The following is a 19341-nucleotide window of genomic DNA, read 5'->3' on the forward strand; positions in this document are numbered from 1 at the left end:
GTTCTCTTCCCCAACACTCTATCCTTGAGAATTATTGAACCTCTGTCTATGCAGTTGCCATGGATCATCCAAGTCCAAAGCCATTTACTTCATCTATAGTTAAATTCAGTTCACAAGACAGGTGTTAATCGTATGTGTAAGTCGCTGCTATATTATGTGAGAAATAAAAAGGTAAATAAGCCCTGGTTTCTTTAGAGAAATTATAGCCTAATGCAGAAGGACTTTACATAAATGTCGTAGGGTTAATTGTTTTCTAGGAAATAGACTGCTGCTTGTACTAATTGAAGTGAAAGTGGCGGTTGGTGTAAGGAATTGGTGGTTTGCCTAAAGCCCAGGGCAGTGAGTACAGCACGTCTCATGGGGAATTCAGAACTAACAAGGTAGCAAAGGAAACAGAGCTTCTGTCTCAACCACCCTGACCAGTCCAGCCACCACACAGCATCTTTTCTTTACCCCGTTCTGCACATGAGCTGTATTTTTCTGCTCTTTTCCACACAGTAGCCATTTCCCTTCTCAATAACACACATGGCCCCCAAATGGTACTGCCAGTCCCCTGCAGGTCACACACTGAAGTCTAGAGCACAGAATTTCTATAGAAAATCTTTATTGGTCTATTGAGACAGTTATTTGCTCAACAATTTTAAACAGAGCTGGGGGGTCCAAGGTCCCACGATCCACTGCCTGATTATCAGGGACCATGGGACTCAACTCTCTCGCGTGGAATGTGAACAAAGCAGATGGATTGAATGGCCTGTCTTTTTAGCCCTATGTATAATACAAGGCAGAATGCTATGTGTTCTTCTAGGAATAAAATACTTCTCTGAAAATGTAGAGAAGGTGGATGAAGGGGGAAGTCTAGAGTTGTTTCTTGGAGAGTGGAAGCCTCTTTGCTAAAGAATCATTCTGACTGGGAGTCCAGAGTAGGTGGTAAGGGCCATGGCTGGAAGCAAGCCAGATGTCACACTGAGATAAAGTGAAGGAGCTGTACAGAGGGAGTCAGAAGGAATGAAAAGAGTCAGGGGAGAGGAAGAAGCAAATTTTCTCAGACATGGTGACCAGCTGGAAATGGGGCATGAAGGAGAAGGACAGAATCTTGAATGAACTCTCAGGCTTCTGATTGGGTGACTGGATTGATAATGACAATGGCATTTAATCACGATTCACCAGGAGCATCTTTATCTCTTGCTGTTCCCTTCGCTTGTGCCTCATTGCTTGCCATTTCATTGCTAACTCTGTTCATAGCTCCAAACTTCTGCACACAGCACTTCCTTTGTCAGCAGTGGCTTTCTCCTCTCTGTAGTGTTTAGTGAAATACTCAACTTTTAAACTTAAGTCAGTTATCTCCTCAGAGAGTGTTCCCTGACTGAGTCTTCTGTCATGGTACTCCCATCATTTCTAATAATATCAGTCTTACAGCTCTTGTCTGTATTACAGTTGCTTGTGTAAGTTACTTACTTAGCCATGAGCTTCTTTAGGACAAGGATACTCAGTGAATGTTTACTGGCTGGTCAGATAGGTAGATGAAAATGATTTGGTGACCCCAGGGTCTTTAGCCATGTTGACTAGTAAGATATTGTACCATAAATCAAACTAGAAAACATGAGTGGTTTAGAACAGAAGGTGATGAGAACCAAGGTTCTTTGGCTTCAAAATCAACACTTGATAACAACATCCAGTCAGTATATAAACTCAGGGGGAGAACCCCATGTTTGGAATTTTTAACAAAAAGGTTAAGTAGAATGTGCACATTAATAGAATATATAATTTCAGTGGCTTTGGAAGGGGCCTTCAGGAGGCTGTCAGTCTTGGTGCCTCTGTCAGCATAAGCATTGCTTCCCTGGCACTCCCAGTAGCACCAAAGTGCCAGTTAAGACGAAAGAAAGAAAGAAAGAGAGTGAAGTTGCTCAGTCGTATCTGACTCTTTGCGACCTCATGGACTGCAGCCTGCCAGACTCCTCCGTCCATGGGATTTTCCAGGCAAGAATCCTGGAGTGGGTTGCCATTTCCTTCTCCAGGGGATCTTCCTGACCCAGGATTGGACCCGGGTCTCCCACACTGCAGGCAGACTCTTTACCATCCGCACCACCAGGGTAGCCCATTCAAGGGGAGCCCAAAGAGTATTACAGTACTAGAGACTTCTGGTTGTTAAAAAGTTATTTTTTATTTTGTTCTTGGAATAGTCATGAGAGATTTCAGTTGAGCCCTATTCACCTGTGTGTATGTATATATATCATATACCACACTTTCATGAATCTTAATCCTGTAATGCTATCAAAAGCCTAAAGGTAATCTGTTCTTGAGGAACTCTCACTGGCTTTTAGGCATCACTGCTTTTTGCTATGTATCACAACATACTTAGTACTTTTTATATTTAATACTAGAACTCTTGTCCAAGATACTTAAAAAGCCACATTTGCTTCCTTGCTGGAATGATTTGTAATTATATAATCAGACTTAGAGTTTTAAGAGCTTCCCAACTCTCATGAAGGGATAACTAGAAAGTTTGGGATGGACATGTACACACTGCTATACTGAAAATGGATAACCAATGAGGACCTACTGTATAGCACATGGAACTCTGCTCAGTGTTATGTGTCAGCCTGGATGGGAGGGGAGTTTGGGGGAGGATGGATACTTGTATATATGTGTGTATGGCTGAGTCCCTTCACTGTCAACCAAAACCATCATAACGTTGTTTGTTAATTGGCTATACCCCAATACAAAGTAAAAAGTTTAATTAAAAAAAAAAGAGCTTCCCAATTCTCTTAAATCATTTTTTCCTTTAGAAACTCTTACAGTTGAATTCATGCCTGTATTTTCTCAGATCTTTGTGAAATCTGTTCTCCTAAAGTCTAGAGTTTACAGTCCAAGCCTTTCCTCCCAGGATGTCATGAGCATGGAGATACCAAGATCACTTTCTCCTAGATTGGTCATAGTTTCTTCTTCTGGAATATTTAAAGATAAATCTTAAAGAAAATGGAAAAGTTTTACAGCAACTACTGTGAAAAACATAATAGTGTTTCTTGGCAACATTGAAGACTGACTAAAGATCTATGGCATGAATTGACACAAAGCAAACTGACGTATTTTATTTCACTAATACCATAAACTAGCAAAGTTTGGCAGCTTTGAGGGCTGAGAAGGAGGAAGATGAATAGGTCAGTGCGCGTGCCGCATGGGTGAAAAGCTTGGTGTTGAAGATGGGATTGTCCAGGCTTAACGTCATGGCACCACACATTTTAAGAGAGGGAATGGACAATAACTTGCATGGGAGAGGACTGGGTGAGATGGAAGGAGGGGAAGGGGAGTTCTGATTGATGGCGCCTGTGGTGAGGAGGGAAGTGGTTGATGGGGAAGGGAACCGTTCTGGTATCTTCTTCAACTCTTGCCTTTGTACCCTTAACATTTCAGTAATCAGACCATCAGATACATTTGTTGACTGACAGAAGCAAATACTTTTACTCTTCTATTCAGGTTTGATAGATGCAACATTTCTTATGCGGTAGATATGAATTTAAGAGGTGGACATTACATTAACGTGTATTTAGGAAGATGAAACAATAACTAGGTTGGTAGAAAAAAACAGGATACATTGGTTTGTTTCACGGAAGCATAGCCTATAAGATTAGTAAATTGAAAAATATCTCCATCTAGTCCTTCCCCCTGTGCAGGGTATTTCACCTTTTCAAGAGGATGTTCGTTGTCTGAAGACTCTCCTGAGGAAGAGGCTGTGTTACGTAATCCTGAAAACTTGTATTACCAAACTCAGACTTTGTAAGACCTTTTCAGGAGGAGTGACTCTATCTTGGCTGGTGGAAATGAAACAAATTAGGCTGAGGAGGGGGCTCTTTCTGTGTGACTGTTGGGCTCTACCTCGTGGCTTCTGAGGACTCACTTTGGAAAAAGCTATGTGTGCAACACTGAGAGAGCATCTTGGTCCGAACAGAGCAAAAGTGAAAGAAGTGGAAGAGAGTAGTCCTGATGTAGGCTTTGCTTCCGAGTCGTTCCCTCCTTGCACCACATGCAATCATTAACACTTCTTCCATGGTTGTCAGCTTCATCCACAATCTTCTTGAAAATATTAAAAGTATTAGAGAACCTTAGCTACTATCAGCCTTCTCCTTTACCCCTTAAATGCTTTCAGCCTCCTCTTTGCTCCCTTCACATTGACGTTAAACTCTTTACTGTCAATCTTCTGGGCCTTCCCTAAAATCAAACGTTGTTGAGCCTTGCTTCTCTTCCGCATTTTATCATCACTAATCTGCCCAAGCTTTTTCTAAAATCCCCAGTTCCTTACTTACTGACTTTTGCTGCATCATAATACTGAGCCAGAAAAGGGGAAATGATGTGTTCTTTTCTCTTGATTTTAGAAAATAATACCTAAAATGATACAGCTCAAGTCTTTGCCACACTCTGTTTTCACTGTGTCTCGTTACTGAAGTTCCGAGCCCTAAATGCGGCGGTGTTTATTGTTTTCCACTTGCAGGTTCTCAGGGATCGGATACCATTGTGTCTGTTTGCATAGAGTTTCCAGCGTGGGCCAGTATACATGAAGGCGTGAGGGCAATAATGATAGTGACGATCACTGTAAGAGGGTAGGGCTGCCTTTCTGTGTGTAGCTGAGTTTTCAGGCTAAAACTTGATGAGCGGTTGTGATGGAAAAGGAGGATGAATGGCTTGCAACACCAGTGTTGACTGTTGCTTTTCCAGTTTTCTTTAAGGCCCAGGGGCCAATTTGTAGGACTTTCTTGTCTTAATTTCTCCTGCCTGTAGCTGGTCTTTTCCCTCAGTAAGGTTTTAATGGCACATTACCCAGAACAGTGAACCCTAAAAATGCTGATTTATATAGAATGTTTACATGTACACATAGCTCCCAAATGTAAGGAGCTAGAAATGTTTCAGCTCTGTCCTGATTAATTTTAGAGTAGGACCCAGTTGTCATGTCATGGATTGTGAATGGGAAGAGTATGTGTGGAAGAACTCTGGTGAATGAGAAAAATTGAGGTGGTTATCATTTAAATTATTCTAACTAGGAAAGCTTTCTCATATCTATTTGTTATTGCAGTAGCAAAATTTTTAGAAAATTTTTATTTTTTCCAGTATATATATGCTATAAACTTAATATTATTTAAAATATATACAATAGAAAGTGAGATATTTCCAGAATTTCATCCCCTGAAATAATCACTATTAAGGGTTTGGTATATATTTGTCTAAAATATTATTTTTAAAATAGTTATTAACATCAATTGCAAAATATGTTTCACAGTTAAAAGAATACATGTAACATTTATGTGATTTTTGAGTTCTGGTATTTAAACCAACCCTTGAACTCACCACCCAGATTAAGGAATCTGTCACAATAGTGTTAAAACTCCCTGTGTGTTCCTCTCTATCCTAACCCCTAATGTTATCCCAAGAGGTAACCATTGTCTCAGACATATGCTTTTCCTTATAATTTGCTCATATTTATGTCCCTGAAAGTGTTAGTTTTGCTTGTTTCTGAACCTTATAAAAAATACAAATACAAGGCTATACATATTCTTCTTTGACTTGCCTTTTTTTCTTTTAACATTATGTTTCCAACATGCATTCATATATTTCATTCATTTTAATTCATAAAATTTCTATTTGCAGAAATATAATTTATTTATCTAGCAGTAAAGAGTAGGACTTGACTTAGCAACTGAACAGATGACAACAAATTACTAATGAGATTGAGCATCTTTTCATATATTTATAGTCATTATGTTTCCTCTCTTAGAGACTATCTCTGTGTCTTTACTCATATTTTGTCCATAGTTAATTTTTTGTTTAGATAATTTAGATTTATAGAAATTGCAAAAATGGTAGAATGTTCTTATATTCTTTACCTAGCTTTTCCTTATGTGAACATCTTATCATAGAATATTTGTCAAAACTAAGAAATTAACCCTGGTACAATACTATTACATAAAGTATAGAATTTATTCAGATCTTATCAGTTTTTCTACTAAGCCCCTTTTTCTGTTCGAGATTCTGGTCCAGGATTCTACTTTGCAGTTGTCATGTCATTGCAGTTTTTCCAATTTGTGACCATTTCTCAGCCTTGTCTTCTGTTTTGACAATTTTGAAGAGTACTGGTCAGGAGTTTTGTAGAGTGTTTCTCAGTTTGTGTTTGTCTAATGTTTTCTCATGGTTGGATTGAGCTTAAGCATCATGGAGAAGGATACCACAAAATGAAGTGCAGCATATCAGTGGGTACATGATATCAGTATGTATACTGGTGATGTTAACCTTGATCACTTGACTAAGGAGCTATCTGCCAGAATCCCTAACTTTATTATTTTCCCTTATAAATATACTATTTAATATACTTGGGGTGATATTTTTGAGACTTTATAGTTCTCTTTTCTTAAAATTTTACCCACTCATGTTAGCATCTTTTTAAATTTGGCCTGTTTGTCATTTGATTTTCTGGAGTTAAAAAAAATACCTAGAAAGTAACCTTTTAGCAGCTAATAATATGGAAAATACCTTTTCCTTGGTTTTTGAATTGTCTGTTCATGTTGTTAATGTTGACTTCTGAAAAGCAGGCACTTAAATTGCATTTTTTAGCTTTTTGGTGCTCGTGTATAAAGTTATAATTAATTTTTTAAGTTATAATTAATTTTTGTGTGTTAATCCTTTATCCAGCCTCATTGCTAAATCCCCTTATTAATTTTAATACTTTGGATATAGTTTCCTTTGGATTTTTTCTGTAGGTAATCGTATCATTGGTAAACAGATTTTTTTCTTTCATTCAAATCCCTAAAATATTTCTTTTTCAAGTCTTCTTGAACTGGCAACTCATAATTAAAGAGGTGATATTTTTCACATCAGTAAGTAATGTCAGGTCAATTTTGAGTGAAAGAAATAGTAGCAGGCATTTTTTTTCTTGTTCTTAATTCTTTGATATGTTAATATTAGTAACTTTGCTAATGTGGCAGCTGGTTATTAAAGGACTCAGGTGTTTACTTAGGTCCACGTCATTGGGTTTTATTTGTTTGTATTTTACCATCTTCAGTTTTCTTTTCCTTTGGAGTTTCATGCAGGAATAGAGTACATTTTTCCCAGGCTCAAGAGCATTACTTTGTTTATTCATTCAACCATCTTTTACTGGGCTCTTAAGATGAACAAAGTCTCAGTGTAAGATACAGAAACAAAGAAATGTGTATTCCCTCTAGGATGATTCTCCTCATCTATTAATAAATAAGACATGTACCTAAAACATTGTTAGACAGCTGGAAAGAGGCATGTTCCAGGAAGGAAATAGAACCAAAGGAGAGTAATAGTTCTGAGGAGCGAGAGCTGCTCTGGGGGAGGAATGGCTCCATGGCCTGCTGCTGTTTTCTGAGGTGAATGAGCTTGTTTTGTTCTGTGGGCCTAGTTCAACATGGAAGTCATAAAGGAAGTGCCTTTAAGATAGAGATACATTGCTTAAGGAAGGAGCTGTATAGTCCTTTTATGCTCTAGAACCAGCAGTACCATGTCAGCATGTCATGGATTTGTTATTCAGTTGCTCAGTTGTGTCCAACTCTTTGTGACCCCATGGACTGCAGCACACCAGGCCTCCCTGTCCATCACCAACTCCCGGAGTTTACTCAAACTCATGTCCATTGAGTCGGGGGTGCCATCCAACCATCTCATCCTGTGTTGTCCCCTTTTCCTCCCACCTTCAATCTTTCCCAGCATCAGGGTCTCTTCTAAGCAGTCAATTCTTTGCATCAGGTGGCCAGAGTATTCTAGGTTCAGGTTCAGCATCAGTTCTTCCAGTGAATATTCAGAATTGATTTCCTTTAGGATTGATGGGTTTGATCTCTTTGTAGTCCAAGGGACTTGCAAGAATGTTCTCCAACACCACAGTTCAAAAGCAGTGCTCAACCTTCTTTATAGTCCAGCTCTCACATCCATACATGACTACTGTAAAAAATCATAGCTTTGAGTATATGAACCTTTGTTGGCAAAGTAATGTCTCTGCTTTTTAATATGCTGTCTAGGTTGGTCATAGCTTTACTTCGAAGGAGCAAGTGTCTTAATTTCATGGCTGCAGTCACCATCTGCAGTGATTTTGAAGCCCAAGAAAATAAATGTCTCTCAGTTTCCATTGTTTCCCCATCTATTTGCCATGAAGTGATGGAACCGGATGCCATAATCTTTGTTTTTTGAATGTTGAGTTTTAAATCAACTTTTTAACTCTCCTCTTTCACTTCCATCAAGAGGCTTCTCTTCACTTTCTGCCATAAGGGTGGTGTCATCTGCATATCTGAGGTTATTGATACTTCTCCTGGCAGTCTTTATTCCAGCTTGTGCTTCCTCCAGCCCGGCATTTCACATGATGTACTCTGCATAGAAGTTGAATAAGCAAGGTAACAATATACAGCCTTGATGTGCTCCTTTCCCAATTTGGAACCAGTCAGTTGTTTCATGTCTGGTATTAACTGTTGCTTCTTGACCTGCATACAGGTTTCTCAGGAGGAGGTAAGGTGGTCTGGTATTCCCATCTCTTTCAGAATTTTCCACAGTTTGTTGTGGTCCACAGAGTCAAAGGCTTTGGCACAGTCAATAAAGCAGAAATAGATGTTTTTCTGGAATTCTCTTGCTTTTTTGATGATCCAACAGATGTTGGCAATTTGATCTCTCCTTTTCTAAATACAGCTTGAACATCTGGAAGTTCTCGGTTCACGTACTCTTGAAGCCCAGCACAGAGAATTTCGAGCATTACTTTGCTAGCATGTGAAATGAGTGCAATTGTGCAGTAATTTGAACATTCTTTGGCATTGCCCTTTTCTGGGATTGGAATGAAAACTGACCTTTTCCAGTCCTGTGGCCACTGCTGAGTTTTCCAAATTTGCTGGCATATTAAGTGTAGCACTTTAACAGCATCATCTGTTAGGATTAGAAATAGCTGAGTTGGAATTCCGTTACCTCCACTAGCTTTGTTCATAGTGATGCTTCCTAAGGCCCACTTGACTTTGCATTCCAGGATGTCTGGTTCTAGGTGTGTGATCACACCATCGTGGTTATTTGGGTCATTAAGATCTTTTCTGTACAGTTTGTGTATTCTTGCCACCTCTTCTTAATATCTTCTGCTTCTATTAGGTTCATACTGTTTCTGTCCTTTATTGTGCCCATCTGTGTATGAAATGTTCCCTTGGTATCTCTAATTTTCTTGAAGAGATCTCTAGTCTTTCCCTTTCTTTTGTTTTCCTCTATTTCTTTCCATGTTCGCTTTGGAAGACTTTATTTCTCCATACTATTGTTTGGAACTCTGCATTCTTATGGGTATATCTTTTCTTTTCTTCCTTGCCTTTTACTTCTCTTCTTTTCTTAGCCCTTTATAAGGCCTCCTGAGGCAACCATTTTGCCTTTTTGCATTTCTTTTTCTTGGGAATGGTTTGATCACCCCCTCCTGTACAGTGTCACGAACCTCAATCCATAGTTCTTCAGACACTCTATCAGATCTAATCCCTTGACTCTGTTTGTCACTTCCACTGTATAATTGTAAGGGATTTGATTTAGGTCATACTTGAGTTGCCTATTGGTTTTCTCTACTTTCTCCAATTTAAACCTGTGTTTTGCACTAAGGCGTTCATGATCTAAGCCACAGTCAGCTCCTGGTCTTGTTTTTGCTGACTGTTTAGAGCTTCTCCCTCTTTGGCTGCAAAGAATGTAATCAGTCTGATTTTGGTATTGACCATCTGGTGATATCCATTTGTAGAGTCATCTCTCTGTGTTGTTGGAAGAGAGTGTTTGCTATGACCAGTGAGTTCTCTTGGCAAAACTCTGTTAGCCTTTGCCCTGCTTCATTTGGTACTCTAAGGCCAAATTTGCCTGTTACTCCAGGTATCTAGGAAATGGCAACCCACTCCAGTGTTCTTGCCTGGAGAATCCCAGGGACGGGGGAGCCTGGTGGGCTGCCGTCCATGGGGTCACACAGAGTCGGACACGACTGAAGCGACTTAGCAGCAGCAGCAGCCAGGCATCTCTTTACTTGAACAACAACAATAAAGTTGGTTTTTAAGAGAATGGGCCAGACATTTTGATGCAACATTGAGTCATATTGTCCTAAAGCAACTGTTTCCATCTTTGCAGACAGTGAATGAAAGACAGAAGTTACTTAGAACGTTGTAATATTTGAGCTATAACAGATGAAAGTTACTTTCAGTATTCATATAAAATAAAATTTACAACCAAAATAAAAATATAAAACAGATCCTTCTGTTAGAGGAAAATATACAGTGTATAAATCGATTCTCTACTAGATTCTGCTTTTGTTTAGATCCTAAGACATGATGGATTTTAGAGTGGAAGCAGAATTTATAAGTAGGCAGCATGTGATTCTTTCTGGGGCATCTAAGTTCTGAATGCATCTAAGTTTAATCCTGACCTGTTAGATTTTTATCTCCTGCAAGCTGTTCAGTCTATGCTGCTGTCACATACATCTCAAGTGAATATCTATAATAAATTATTTAAATATGGCACTTGAGAAATGTTTTCTGGAACTTAATAAAAATAAATATTAATTACTACTAATAGAAACTTGGAGTCATTGATCACAGTTGGAGGCCCTAATCAAAATATAATTCAAAATATAATTTCATGTTTATGAGCCATGTTCCAATTTCAGTGAACAATTTAAGATTCTTTGGACTTAGAGCCTGGTGAAAAAAAATCGCCAGAACACAAAGCAAGAATAAAATTAAATGAGATGAAAGACAAAGTGTTTTTTTCTTTAAATGTCAGCAGAGGGCTGATGATTGCAGTGACTTGTTCTGACACATACTAGATCCATCATCACCTGCCTACTTTGGTCCTTTCCTTTCACCTTCTCACCCCAGTGGAAGTGGTTCCAGCACTCAGCACTAGTCTTTTTTAATTTTATTAATGTTACATTTATTAATATGATACAGTAACATTATATATTTTTATTTTTTAAAACTTAATTTGACAACCAGGTGTCTAATTATTTTGTATTAAACAGCTTCTTACCAAGAATGGCACAACGTATACTTTCTAGTATTTTTTATGCAACTTTGCTTTGTTTTTGCAATGGTTTCTTTAGCAGATTTTCACCCGATTCGTAGCCACAGTCATAATTGTGCTTATATACTTATCTATAAAGATAGAGCATAGGAAAATACTCTGAGAGCAGAATAAGTACAAAACAAGGAACTATGTTGAAATACATAGAAATAACATACGTGTGCATGATACAGATGGAAAAGTCAGTGAGGATGACTCGGCAGACATTTATAAAACATTTGTTTTCGTCCGAACATAAGGCTCAGTGCAGAACTGTGAGCGCTAGTCTTCTTTTGGAAAATTTCTCCGTCTCTCAGGAGGCTGTTGTTCTCACTTAGTAGTCTTTCAGAAAGGGTTTGTGAGAATTATATTCCCTGAGTTCTTGCCTGTAAAAAAAAACCCAAAAACTTCATCTTTAAGTCCACAAACTTCAATGATAATTTTCTGTATTAGTTTTTCCTGAGACATAGTATACCATGTCCGTAAAATTTCTTTGATTTCAGGGAAATAGTCTTAATGATATTTTTGAAAACGCATTCTGTTTCATATATGTAGTTCCTTCCTTCAGGAATATGAATCATGCCAAAGTTTGTTCTCCTTCACCTGCCTTTCATATCTGTTTTCCCTATAATCTTTTCACACTGTTTGTATATACTTTCTAATTTCATTTTTCCCCACTTCTTCCAGACTTTTCTCTGTGAGTCTTATTTTTTTCAAATAGTGTCAGTTCTTCATTAATTTTATTTTTCCTTTCTACTTATTTCCTATTTCCTAGACATAGTTAGAGAACTAGAAATCACACTAGTTTTTATTTCCTTTTGTGAAATTTATTTCTTATGCACTTGGATCTTTACTTTGAGCTGTTCTTTAGTGGTGATATTTTCATAAAATTTTTGAGTTCTTGCTAGCATCTTTGGTCAAATGAGTAATTTATGTGTCTGCATGCATGTAAACTATGTTTTATTCTTCTCCTATTTCTCTTGCCTGTTTCTTCCTTTTTACATGAAGTATTTTTTTTAATAGAACACCTGGAATGGCTCCTCTTCCTGCCTCCCACTCCATCTTTAAATAATGAGTTCTTAGATTTTAGTGTTATATTTTTAAAGTTGGACATTACAAAATGCCTTCTGTTCGGGCATTTAAGCCCTCCATTACAAGCATAAGATAATCAGTTTTGACCACTGCAACCTCACCAAGTAGGAATAGGATGGCCACTGTGTTTTAAGGCGGCCTCACAAAAACTAAGACTCTTACGACGTATCAGAATGTGTTTTTTTTCATATTCTCTAATAAATGCTAAAAGATCTGCTTTGTTGTTTATGCTTCTCCCAGAAACTGTGTATGCTGTTGGATTATATGTATGGTTAATTATTTTACATAGTTTTTAATACTATGGGGAGAATCATGTGAAATTGTGTTTTCTAGGCAAAACATGGTCAAATATATTGGTAATTTCATGCGTCTCAATATATGATTATCTTCTTTACATCATTACTTGCTACCCTTGAATCCTTATTTCTGAATCATCTCTCAGCTGACTTGAATTGCAAATAGTTTTTTTAGAAAATATTTTTTCGCTGTGTCTGGTCTTAGTTGAGGCAGAAATTCTTGACTACAAAATATTGAATGATATAACATAATAAGCTTGAACAGAATTTGATAAATCTATGGATTATGATGCTTACATAGCCAGGGTGGGTAGAACAAATGAAGACATCAAGCCAAATCCAGAATTAGTGTTTCTTTTAATGGAGAAAGATTATTGCCCTCTCCATCAGAGGAGAGCTCAGCGAACTTCATCTGCCTTCACCAGGTTGGTGGGTCCTCCTGCCATGGTTCTGTATTAGAGGCTCAGAGTTGGACACAACTGAGCGACTTCACTTTCGCTTTTCACTTTTCATGCATTGGAGAAGGAAATGGCAACCCACTCCAGTGTTCTTGCCTGGAGAATCCCAGGGACGGGGGAGCCTGGTGGGCTGCCGTTTCTGGGGTCGCACAGAGTTGGACATGACTGAAGCGACTTAGCAGCAAGTGTGGTGGCCTGGTTGGCATTGGTGAGAGGAAGCTCATGTGTGGAGCTCATTTCCTGCTACCAGGTACTTTGTTCTGATGCCAGTTGAGCAAACAGTGCAGTGCCTGGGGAAGGGGGTTGGTTGACATTTTCAAGGTAGATCATCTTGCCCCCACAGTGAGAATCTTATGCTGAGCATTCTCATGGAACACAAATAGCTATGCTCTAGGCCCATTTCTCCATGTCTGTCCCTCAGATGTCTTTGTCACCAGTCCTCCAATCTTTCTTCTTTCAGGTCCCTATCCATCTGGCTAAACTTGTAGCCACTGCCCATCAGGCCATCTTTCCTCAGCCAAAGTAGACCATGGATGTATTGCTTCAAGTTCTACCTGCAGGGAGGAAGTTTCTGCTCCACTGTCTTTTCAGAGACCATCCCTTAGAATGGATATACTACCAGAGTCCACTTATGATTCGTGACAATGAAAGGTCAGTTGGAACTAGGCATCCAAGGTATTCAGACCTTTCTGCATCTTCCTGTATCTTGTATTTCCTAATCTTGTATTTCATATATATATATATGAAATATATATCATATAACATATATCTATATATACATATATAGATAAATATATATGGTTTGGTTCTCTTGAGGCTTACTGTTTCTGATGTATTCCTACTTTTCATGTAAGAGACTTAGTGAGACTCTGAATTTAATGATGGTAGTGATTTATCACCCTTGATTTTTGTTTATTTGCTGTCTTAGCCTGGAAGCTGCAATAGACTCAGAAAACTTTTTTGATATACGTAGGAAGTCACTGAGTTTCCATCTTAGCCTGAAATTAAGACTTTAGAGGTTGAGCACATAATTCTTTTGTTTCTATCCTCTTTTCAGGTTTTCCACATCTCTCACTGTTTCTGTGAGCTTTTGGTATCTTTCCAAAAAATTTCTTTTCAAACCAGAGTTAGTTTCTCATGCTTACACCAAGAACCAGACAAACATGTTCGTATTAGGAAATGGATGTAGAGAACAGACCCTTAGGAACTTTGAGAATAATTAATTCTTTAAGTGGGTTGGACGTAACTCATGTCCCACTTGATTTTCAAAATACTAATCAGTCTCCAAAATGTCCTTTAAACTTAAAAGGCATTAACAACAGGTTTCCAGATCCTCAACAGGAACTTCATTCTAGTGAATGAGGATAATACACAGATAATAATGTTGTCATTTTGAAAATTAGTGAGACCTGAGTTTTTAACTATCTGGATCCTTGGTTGCAAAATAGGAGAAAACAACTGTGGTTGAAAAAGGAATTTATTAGAGGGATATTGAAGGGTTCATAGTAACAGTGAGTCTTGAACGTCCTGAGAAAGTTATGGGAAGGAACAAAGGCCAACCTGGAAAGCCAAGAACAAGGTCTAGCCATTGTCTTTTATCAGGATTAGTTTGGCCATGATGGCAGTGGTTCTTACCACTGGCAAGACAGCATTGCTACTGGGCACTGCTACCAGCACTGCTTTCACTGGCAGCCCTGTAGCCACCATGAATGAATCCTAAGCACCCCTTTGTCTTTGTGTCACTGTCTTCCCATTCAAAGCCTTGAGCTGAAGCAGAGTCTTAAGTAGGAGGCTGCTCATTTCTGTAATGGGAATTATACTCCTTTGGCCCACTTACTCGCAGTGTGGAAGTCTTTCTAATTTGCATTCGTTTCTTCATTTTCTTGCTTTATGGTTCTCACTGGGACTTTTGATACCATGTTTGTTTCTATTGGTGAACAGTACTAACTGAACCAAAGAGAGTGAACTTGTTTTCTTCCTGATCTTGAGGAAAGCATTTAGACTTTCACTGTTAAATTGAGGATGTTCCTGTTCATTACTCATTTGCTGAGTGTTTTGATCATGAATAGACATTGAATTTTGTCAAAAATTTTTTTTATTCTGTTGAGATGATTGTGTTTTTTCATTGTTTACTAGCTGAGTAATTAAATAGATTAGATTTTTGAATGTCAGACAGATCTTGAATTATTTGGCCCTTTTATATATTGCTGAACTCTGTTTGGTAATATTTCATAAGAATTTTAAGTCTGTTTTTCATGAGGGATATTGATCTCGTGAATCTTTTGTCTCATTTTGGTATCAGAGTAATTCTGGCTTCATAAAACTAGTTAGGAAGTGTTCCGTCCTATTCTATATTCTGAAAGAGTTTGTGTGAAATGAGTATTAATTCTTTTGTAAAGACTTGGTAGCATTATCCAGTGAAACCATTTGGGCCTGCATTTTGTCTTTGTGGAAACATTTTAAACTATGAATTTGGTTTCTTTAGTAGATGAAGGGATATATAGTGTTGGTATCTTCTTGACTAGTCTTAGGCAGTGTGTGTCTTTCATGGAATTTATCCATTTCATCCAAGTTATTTGATTTATTGGCCTAAAGTCATTTATAGTTCCCTTATTATTATTTTAATGCTCAAAAGATCTATAATAATGGTCCCTCTCTCATTCCTGACATTGGTAACTTATTCCTTATTTTTCTTGATCAGTCTCACCAGAAACTTACCTATTTTATTTTCTCATCAAAGAATCAGCTTTTGATTTTATTGGTTTTCTTTATTGTTTATTAATTTTCTAGTCATTGATTTTTATTTCTTTATTATTTCCTTCCTTCTGCTTACCTGGGATCTAATTTGCTTTTCTTTTTTCAGTCTTTTAAGATAGAAGTTTAGTTCACTGACACATTTCTTTTGTGTGTGTGTGTGTGATAAAGTTTTATTAAAGTTTAAAGGAGATAGAGAAAGCTTCTGACATACGCATCAGAAGGGGGCAGAAAGAGTGCCCGCTTGTTAGTGTTAGCAATGAAGTTATATACTCTCCAGTAAATCCATAGAATGTCTGGAGGTTGTAAAGACCTCACCAGACCTACTCCCATAATTTACATTTTAAGAGAATAGAATTAGCCAGAAGGTTTAATCCAGAGACTGTCCTCAGGCAGAATACATTGTTGTTATATAATCCTTGTTTTGTAATATGAGCATTTAAAGCTGTAGAATTTCCTCAAAGCACTGCTTTAGCTGCATCTCACAAATATTGATATATTGTATTTCATTCAGTTCAAAATATTTTCTAATTCTCTATTTATTTCTTCCTTAACCCATGGGTTGTTTAATTTTTGTATATTTGTGAATCTACCAGATAGCCTTCTTTCATTTTTTTCCCATGTATTTTTGCTGTCTTTGGCTTTTTGATGTGATTTGTGGAAATCACCACCTACCTTTGAGAAGAAGGCACTGGTCTGAGCCACCATTGTATGTGAAATGCCCGCAGGCTGCCTCAAGCCTGTGCTGGTGGGCAGGTGTATGTATCAGCAGTGGGCTGCTCTCTCTTGGCTGGCATATGAGAAGTGGGGCCAACCGTTTTACCACCACTGCCATGTTCCAGTATTGAGGCCGAAAATGTGTTAAAAGTCTGCATATAAGGCAACCACATCCCCAGTCCTCCTATACCACTGTGTACCTGTGAACTCTAGTAGCCAGGCATCTACCCTTATATAAGGAAATGGAATCTTCTTCAAAGAAGTCAAATGGTCCCAGAGAAGGCCCTAACGCCAAAGTTAAACTCCTTGCAGGAATTACTGAAGTTAGATTCCTAGGTCACCCTGGTAGATGAATAGACCTGTGCAGTGGAGGAGGTAGCCAACTCTGGTCTCCTCAACACTCTCAACGAAGGCAGCTGATTTAAGACTCATGTTGTATTTCCTATTGACTATCAGCATTCACCACTTAACTTTAGACTTGGCTGTATGTGGCATGCCAGTATTTACCAGAATGGAAAGTTATCAGTTTTGGTGTATGTGTAGATGACCCACAGATAAAGAGTAAGATCAGCCCTCTAAAAGATGGAACTGTCCTGTGACAGGACTGTCCTGTTCAATAGAGTCTTATTTTTAATGGAACAGGACACTAAAATGTGAATGATCATTTGCTGGGTGACTGGATTAAAGATAATTTCAGTTTTCTTCTTGTTGTATTTCTATCTTTTCTATTAACAACTTCTCTAAAGTGAATATATATAGCTTTTGTGTTCAGACAAAACGTCTTAAACCATTAAGGCAAAAATTAGTAGAATTGTGAAATAAACGAAAACATCAGATCTGACCTAGTGAGCATGACATAAGGTGTAGTCAGTGTGAAACTAGTGATTTAACCGCAAACTGGGTTGATCAGAATTGTCTCTAAAGGTGTTTGCAAGAGAAGTAATTGACAAAAGCTTTCACTTCTCCACGAAGAACAACTGCAGGAGTCACACAGACGATTGTCTGGCCCTTCTCCGTGGGTCAGCATTCCTGAGGAAAGGTAACAGTACACTGTAATCACAGCGTTAACAAGACAAGAGTATCCTAAGCTCTTCAGCTTGGCCCCCTGTTCATCCACTGGTGATGGTGTTCCTGCTGGGGCAGGGACAGGAGAGTCTGAAAGACAACCTTAACTTAAGAGAGGAGACAGGTTGCCCGCGTTCCATTGCTAACACAGTCTTTCCTGTCCGTCCTGTACACAGGCAGCTGGCGAAGAGTCTTGGGCAGGCTGGTGAAATCGAGCCTGAAACAGAAGGGATACTTACAGAATATGGTGTGGATTTCTCTGATTTCTCTTCAGAAGTTTTAGAATGCCTCCCTCAAGGCCTGCCTTGGACAGTTCCACCAGAGGAACTCAGCAGGAGAAGAGATTTAAGGTAAATATCTGAAACCCTTTAAAGAACGACATGTTTTCTACCTTTCTGTCTTCTGACTTAACTTTCTGAGGAGCTGGCCTCAGGTGTTGCCATCTTTCCACCAACACTCAAGTTCCATACAACTGAACTCTAGTGCTCATGTACCAGAAGTTGGCCAGTGATGCCTTGTGAGCTAAACCTAGCCTATTGCCTGTTTACTCACAGCCTTGAGCTAAGAAGGCTTCCTAGGTGGCTCAGTGGTAAACAATCCACCTGCCAATGCAGGAGACACCAGAGAGGTGGGATCCAACCCTGGGTCGGAAAGATCCCCTGGAGAAGGAAATGGCCACCTACTCCAGTATTCTTGCCTGGGAAATCCCATGGACAGAGGAGCCTGGTAAGCTACAGCCCATGGAGCTGCAAAGAGTCAGACGTGACTGAGCACACTTGCATGCACTTGTGAGCTAAGAATGGTTTTTATATTTTTTCATGGTTGAAAAAAATTGAAACAATAATTTTTTATGAAAATTATATAAAATTCAAATTTCAGCATTCATGAAGTTGTCCTGAAACTTAGCCATGCTTATTTGATTAGATATTGCCTTTGGCTGTTTTTTTGCAATACAATAGCAGCGTTGAATAGTTGCAACAGAGGCCATATGGCCTGCAAAGCCTAAGATATTTGCTGTCTAGCCCTTTATTGAAAATGTGTGCTGACTCTTCTTCTAGACCATTCTAACTTCAATGGGTACCTTGCCACCTTCTTTCCTCATTGCTAAGCCCCATAGGTCTGGTCCAATAAAGCCAGTGTTATCTTGTTAGAAGTGCCCTCCTTTATATGGGCCTCTTCAGGCACAGAACAAAGGATTCAAGACTTCTGTGCTTGGAGCTTCACTTTAAAGCTTTACTTTTAGGTCTGGAATTTGTTGGAAAGTACTTTTGTGGTATTTTTTTAAACAACATCTTCTTTGAAGATGTTTCTTCATTGTGGGATGTTAGTTCTTTTCTGATATTTCTCTTCAGAATTTGGTTTCAGTGCTGGCATTCATTTTAGATGCCACATGGAGATATTCAGAACCAAGAAACTTTTCATACAACCCACTGAGGCCGTGGAAGGTTTTTTGCTAAGGTCATCCCATGTCAGAGTCTTTTCCACCACCACACTTGCTCACTTCATGTAGCTGAAGTTATGATACCTTAAGCTTGTGGTGCCCATTACTCCACCTAGTTTGAGAATCCTCCTTTCCAGCTCCCTCTTGCTTTTGTATCTTTTAGGAATTTACTTCTTTTTTTTTTTTTCCTTTTCTTGCCAAGGGTAGGCAAGGAAAAGGAGTTGATGGTTCCCTTTCCTACTTGTTAGTGGCTCAGATGGAACACACATTATATTTGAAGTCAGCTTTCAGCAGTAACCATTGTTCATAGAACTGCTTCTGGTCAGCTATCTTGTCAAGGATTTTGGGATCCTGAGGCCATAATCTTATTATTCTCTCTGAACCTTCATATTCTCATATATAAACGGAGGGACTTATTTTCTGAGATCTTTTCCTAAATCTAGGAATCTATTAAAAAATTAATAAGAAAAAGATA

At 38.5% G+C, this 19341-nt stretch overlaps 1 protein-coding gene across 3 annotated transcripts in view; it reads left to right on the forward strand.

Annotated features, from left to right (window-relative positions):
* Window positions 1-19341, forward strand: part of DIS3L2 (DIS3 like 3'-5' exoribonuclease 2) — a 360246-nt gene that overhangs the window by 150415 nt on the left and 190490 nt on the right. For all 3 annotated transcript variants that reach the window (XM_052655148.1, XM_052655156.1, XM_052655165.1), the window contains exon 9: window positions 17602-17775. In XM_052655148.1, coding sequence (XP_052511108.1) covers window positions 17602-17775 — 174 coding nt within the window. The remainder of the gene's footprint in view (window positions 1-17601; window positions 17776-19341) is intronic.

The sequence above is a fragment of the Budorcas taxicolor genome, chromosome 2, assembly GCF_023091745.1.
Source record: "Budorcas taxicolor isolate Tak-1 chromosome 2, Takin1.1, whole genome shotgun sequence".
Classification (NCBI taxonomy): Eukaryota; Metazoa; Chordata; class Mammalia; order Artiodactyla; family Bovidae; genus Budorcas; species Budorcas taxicolor.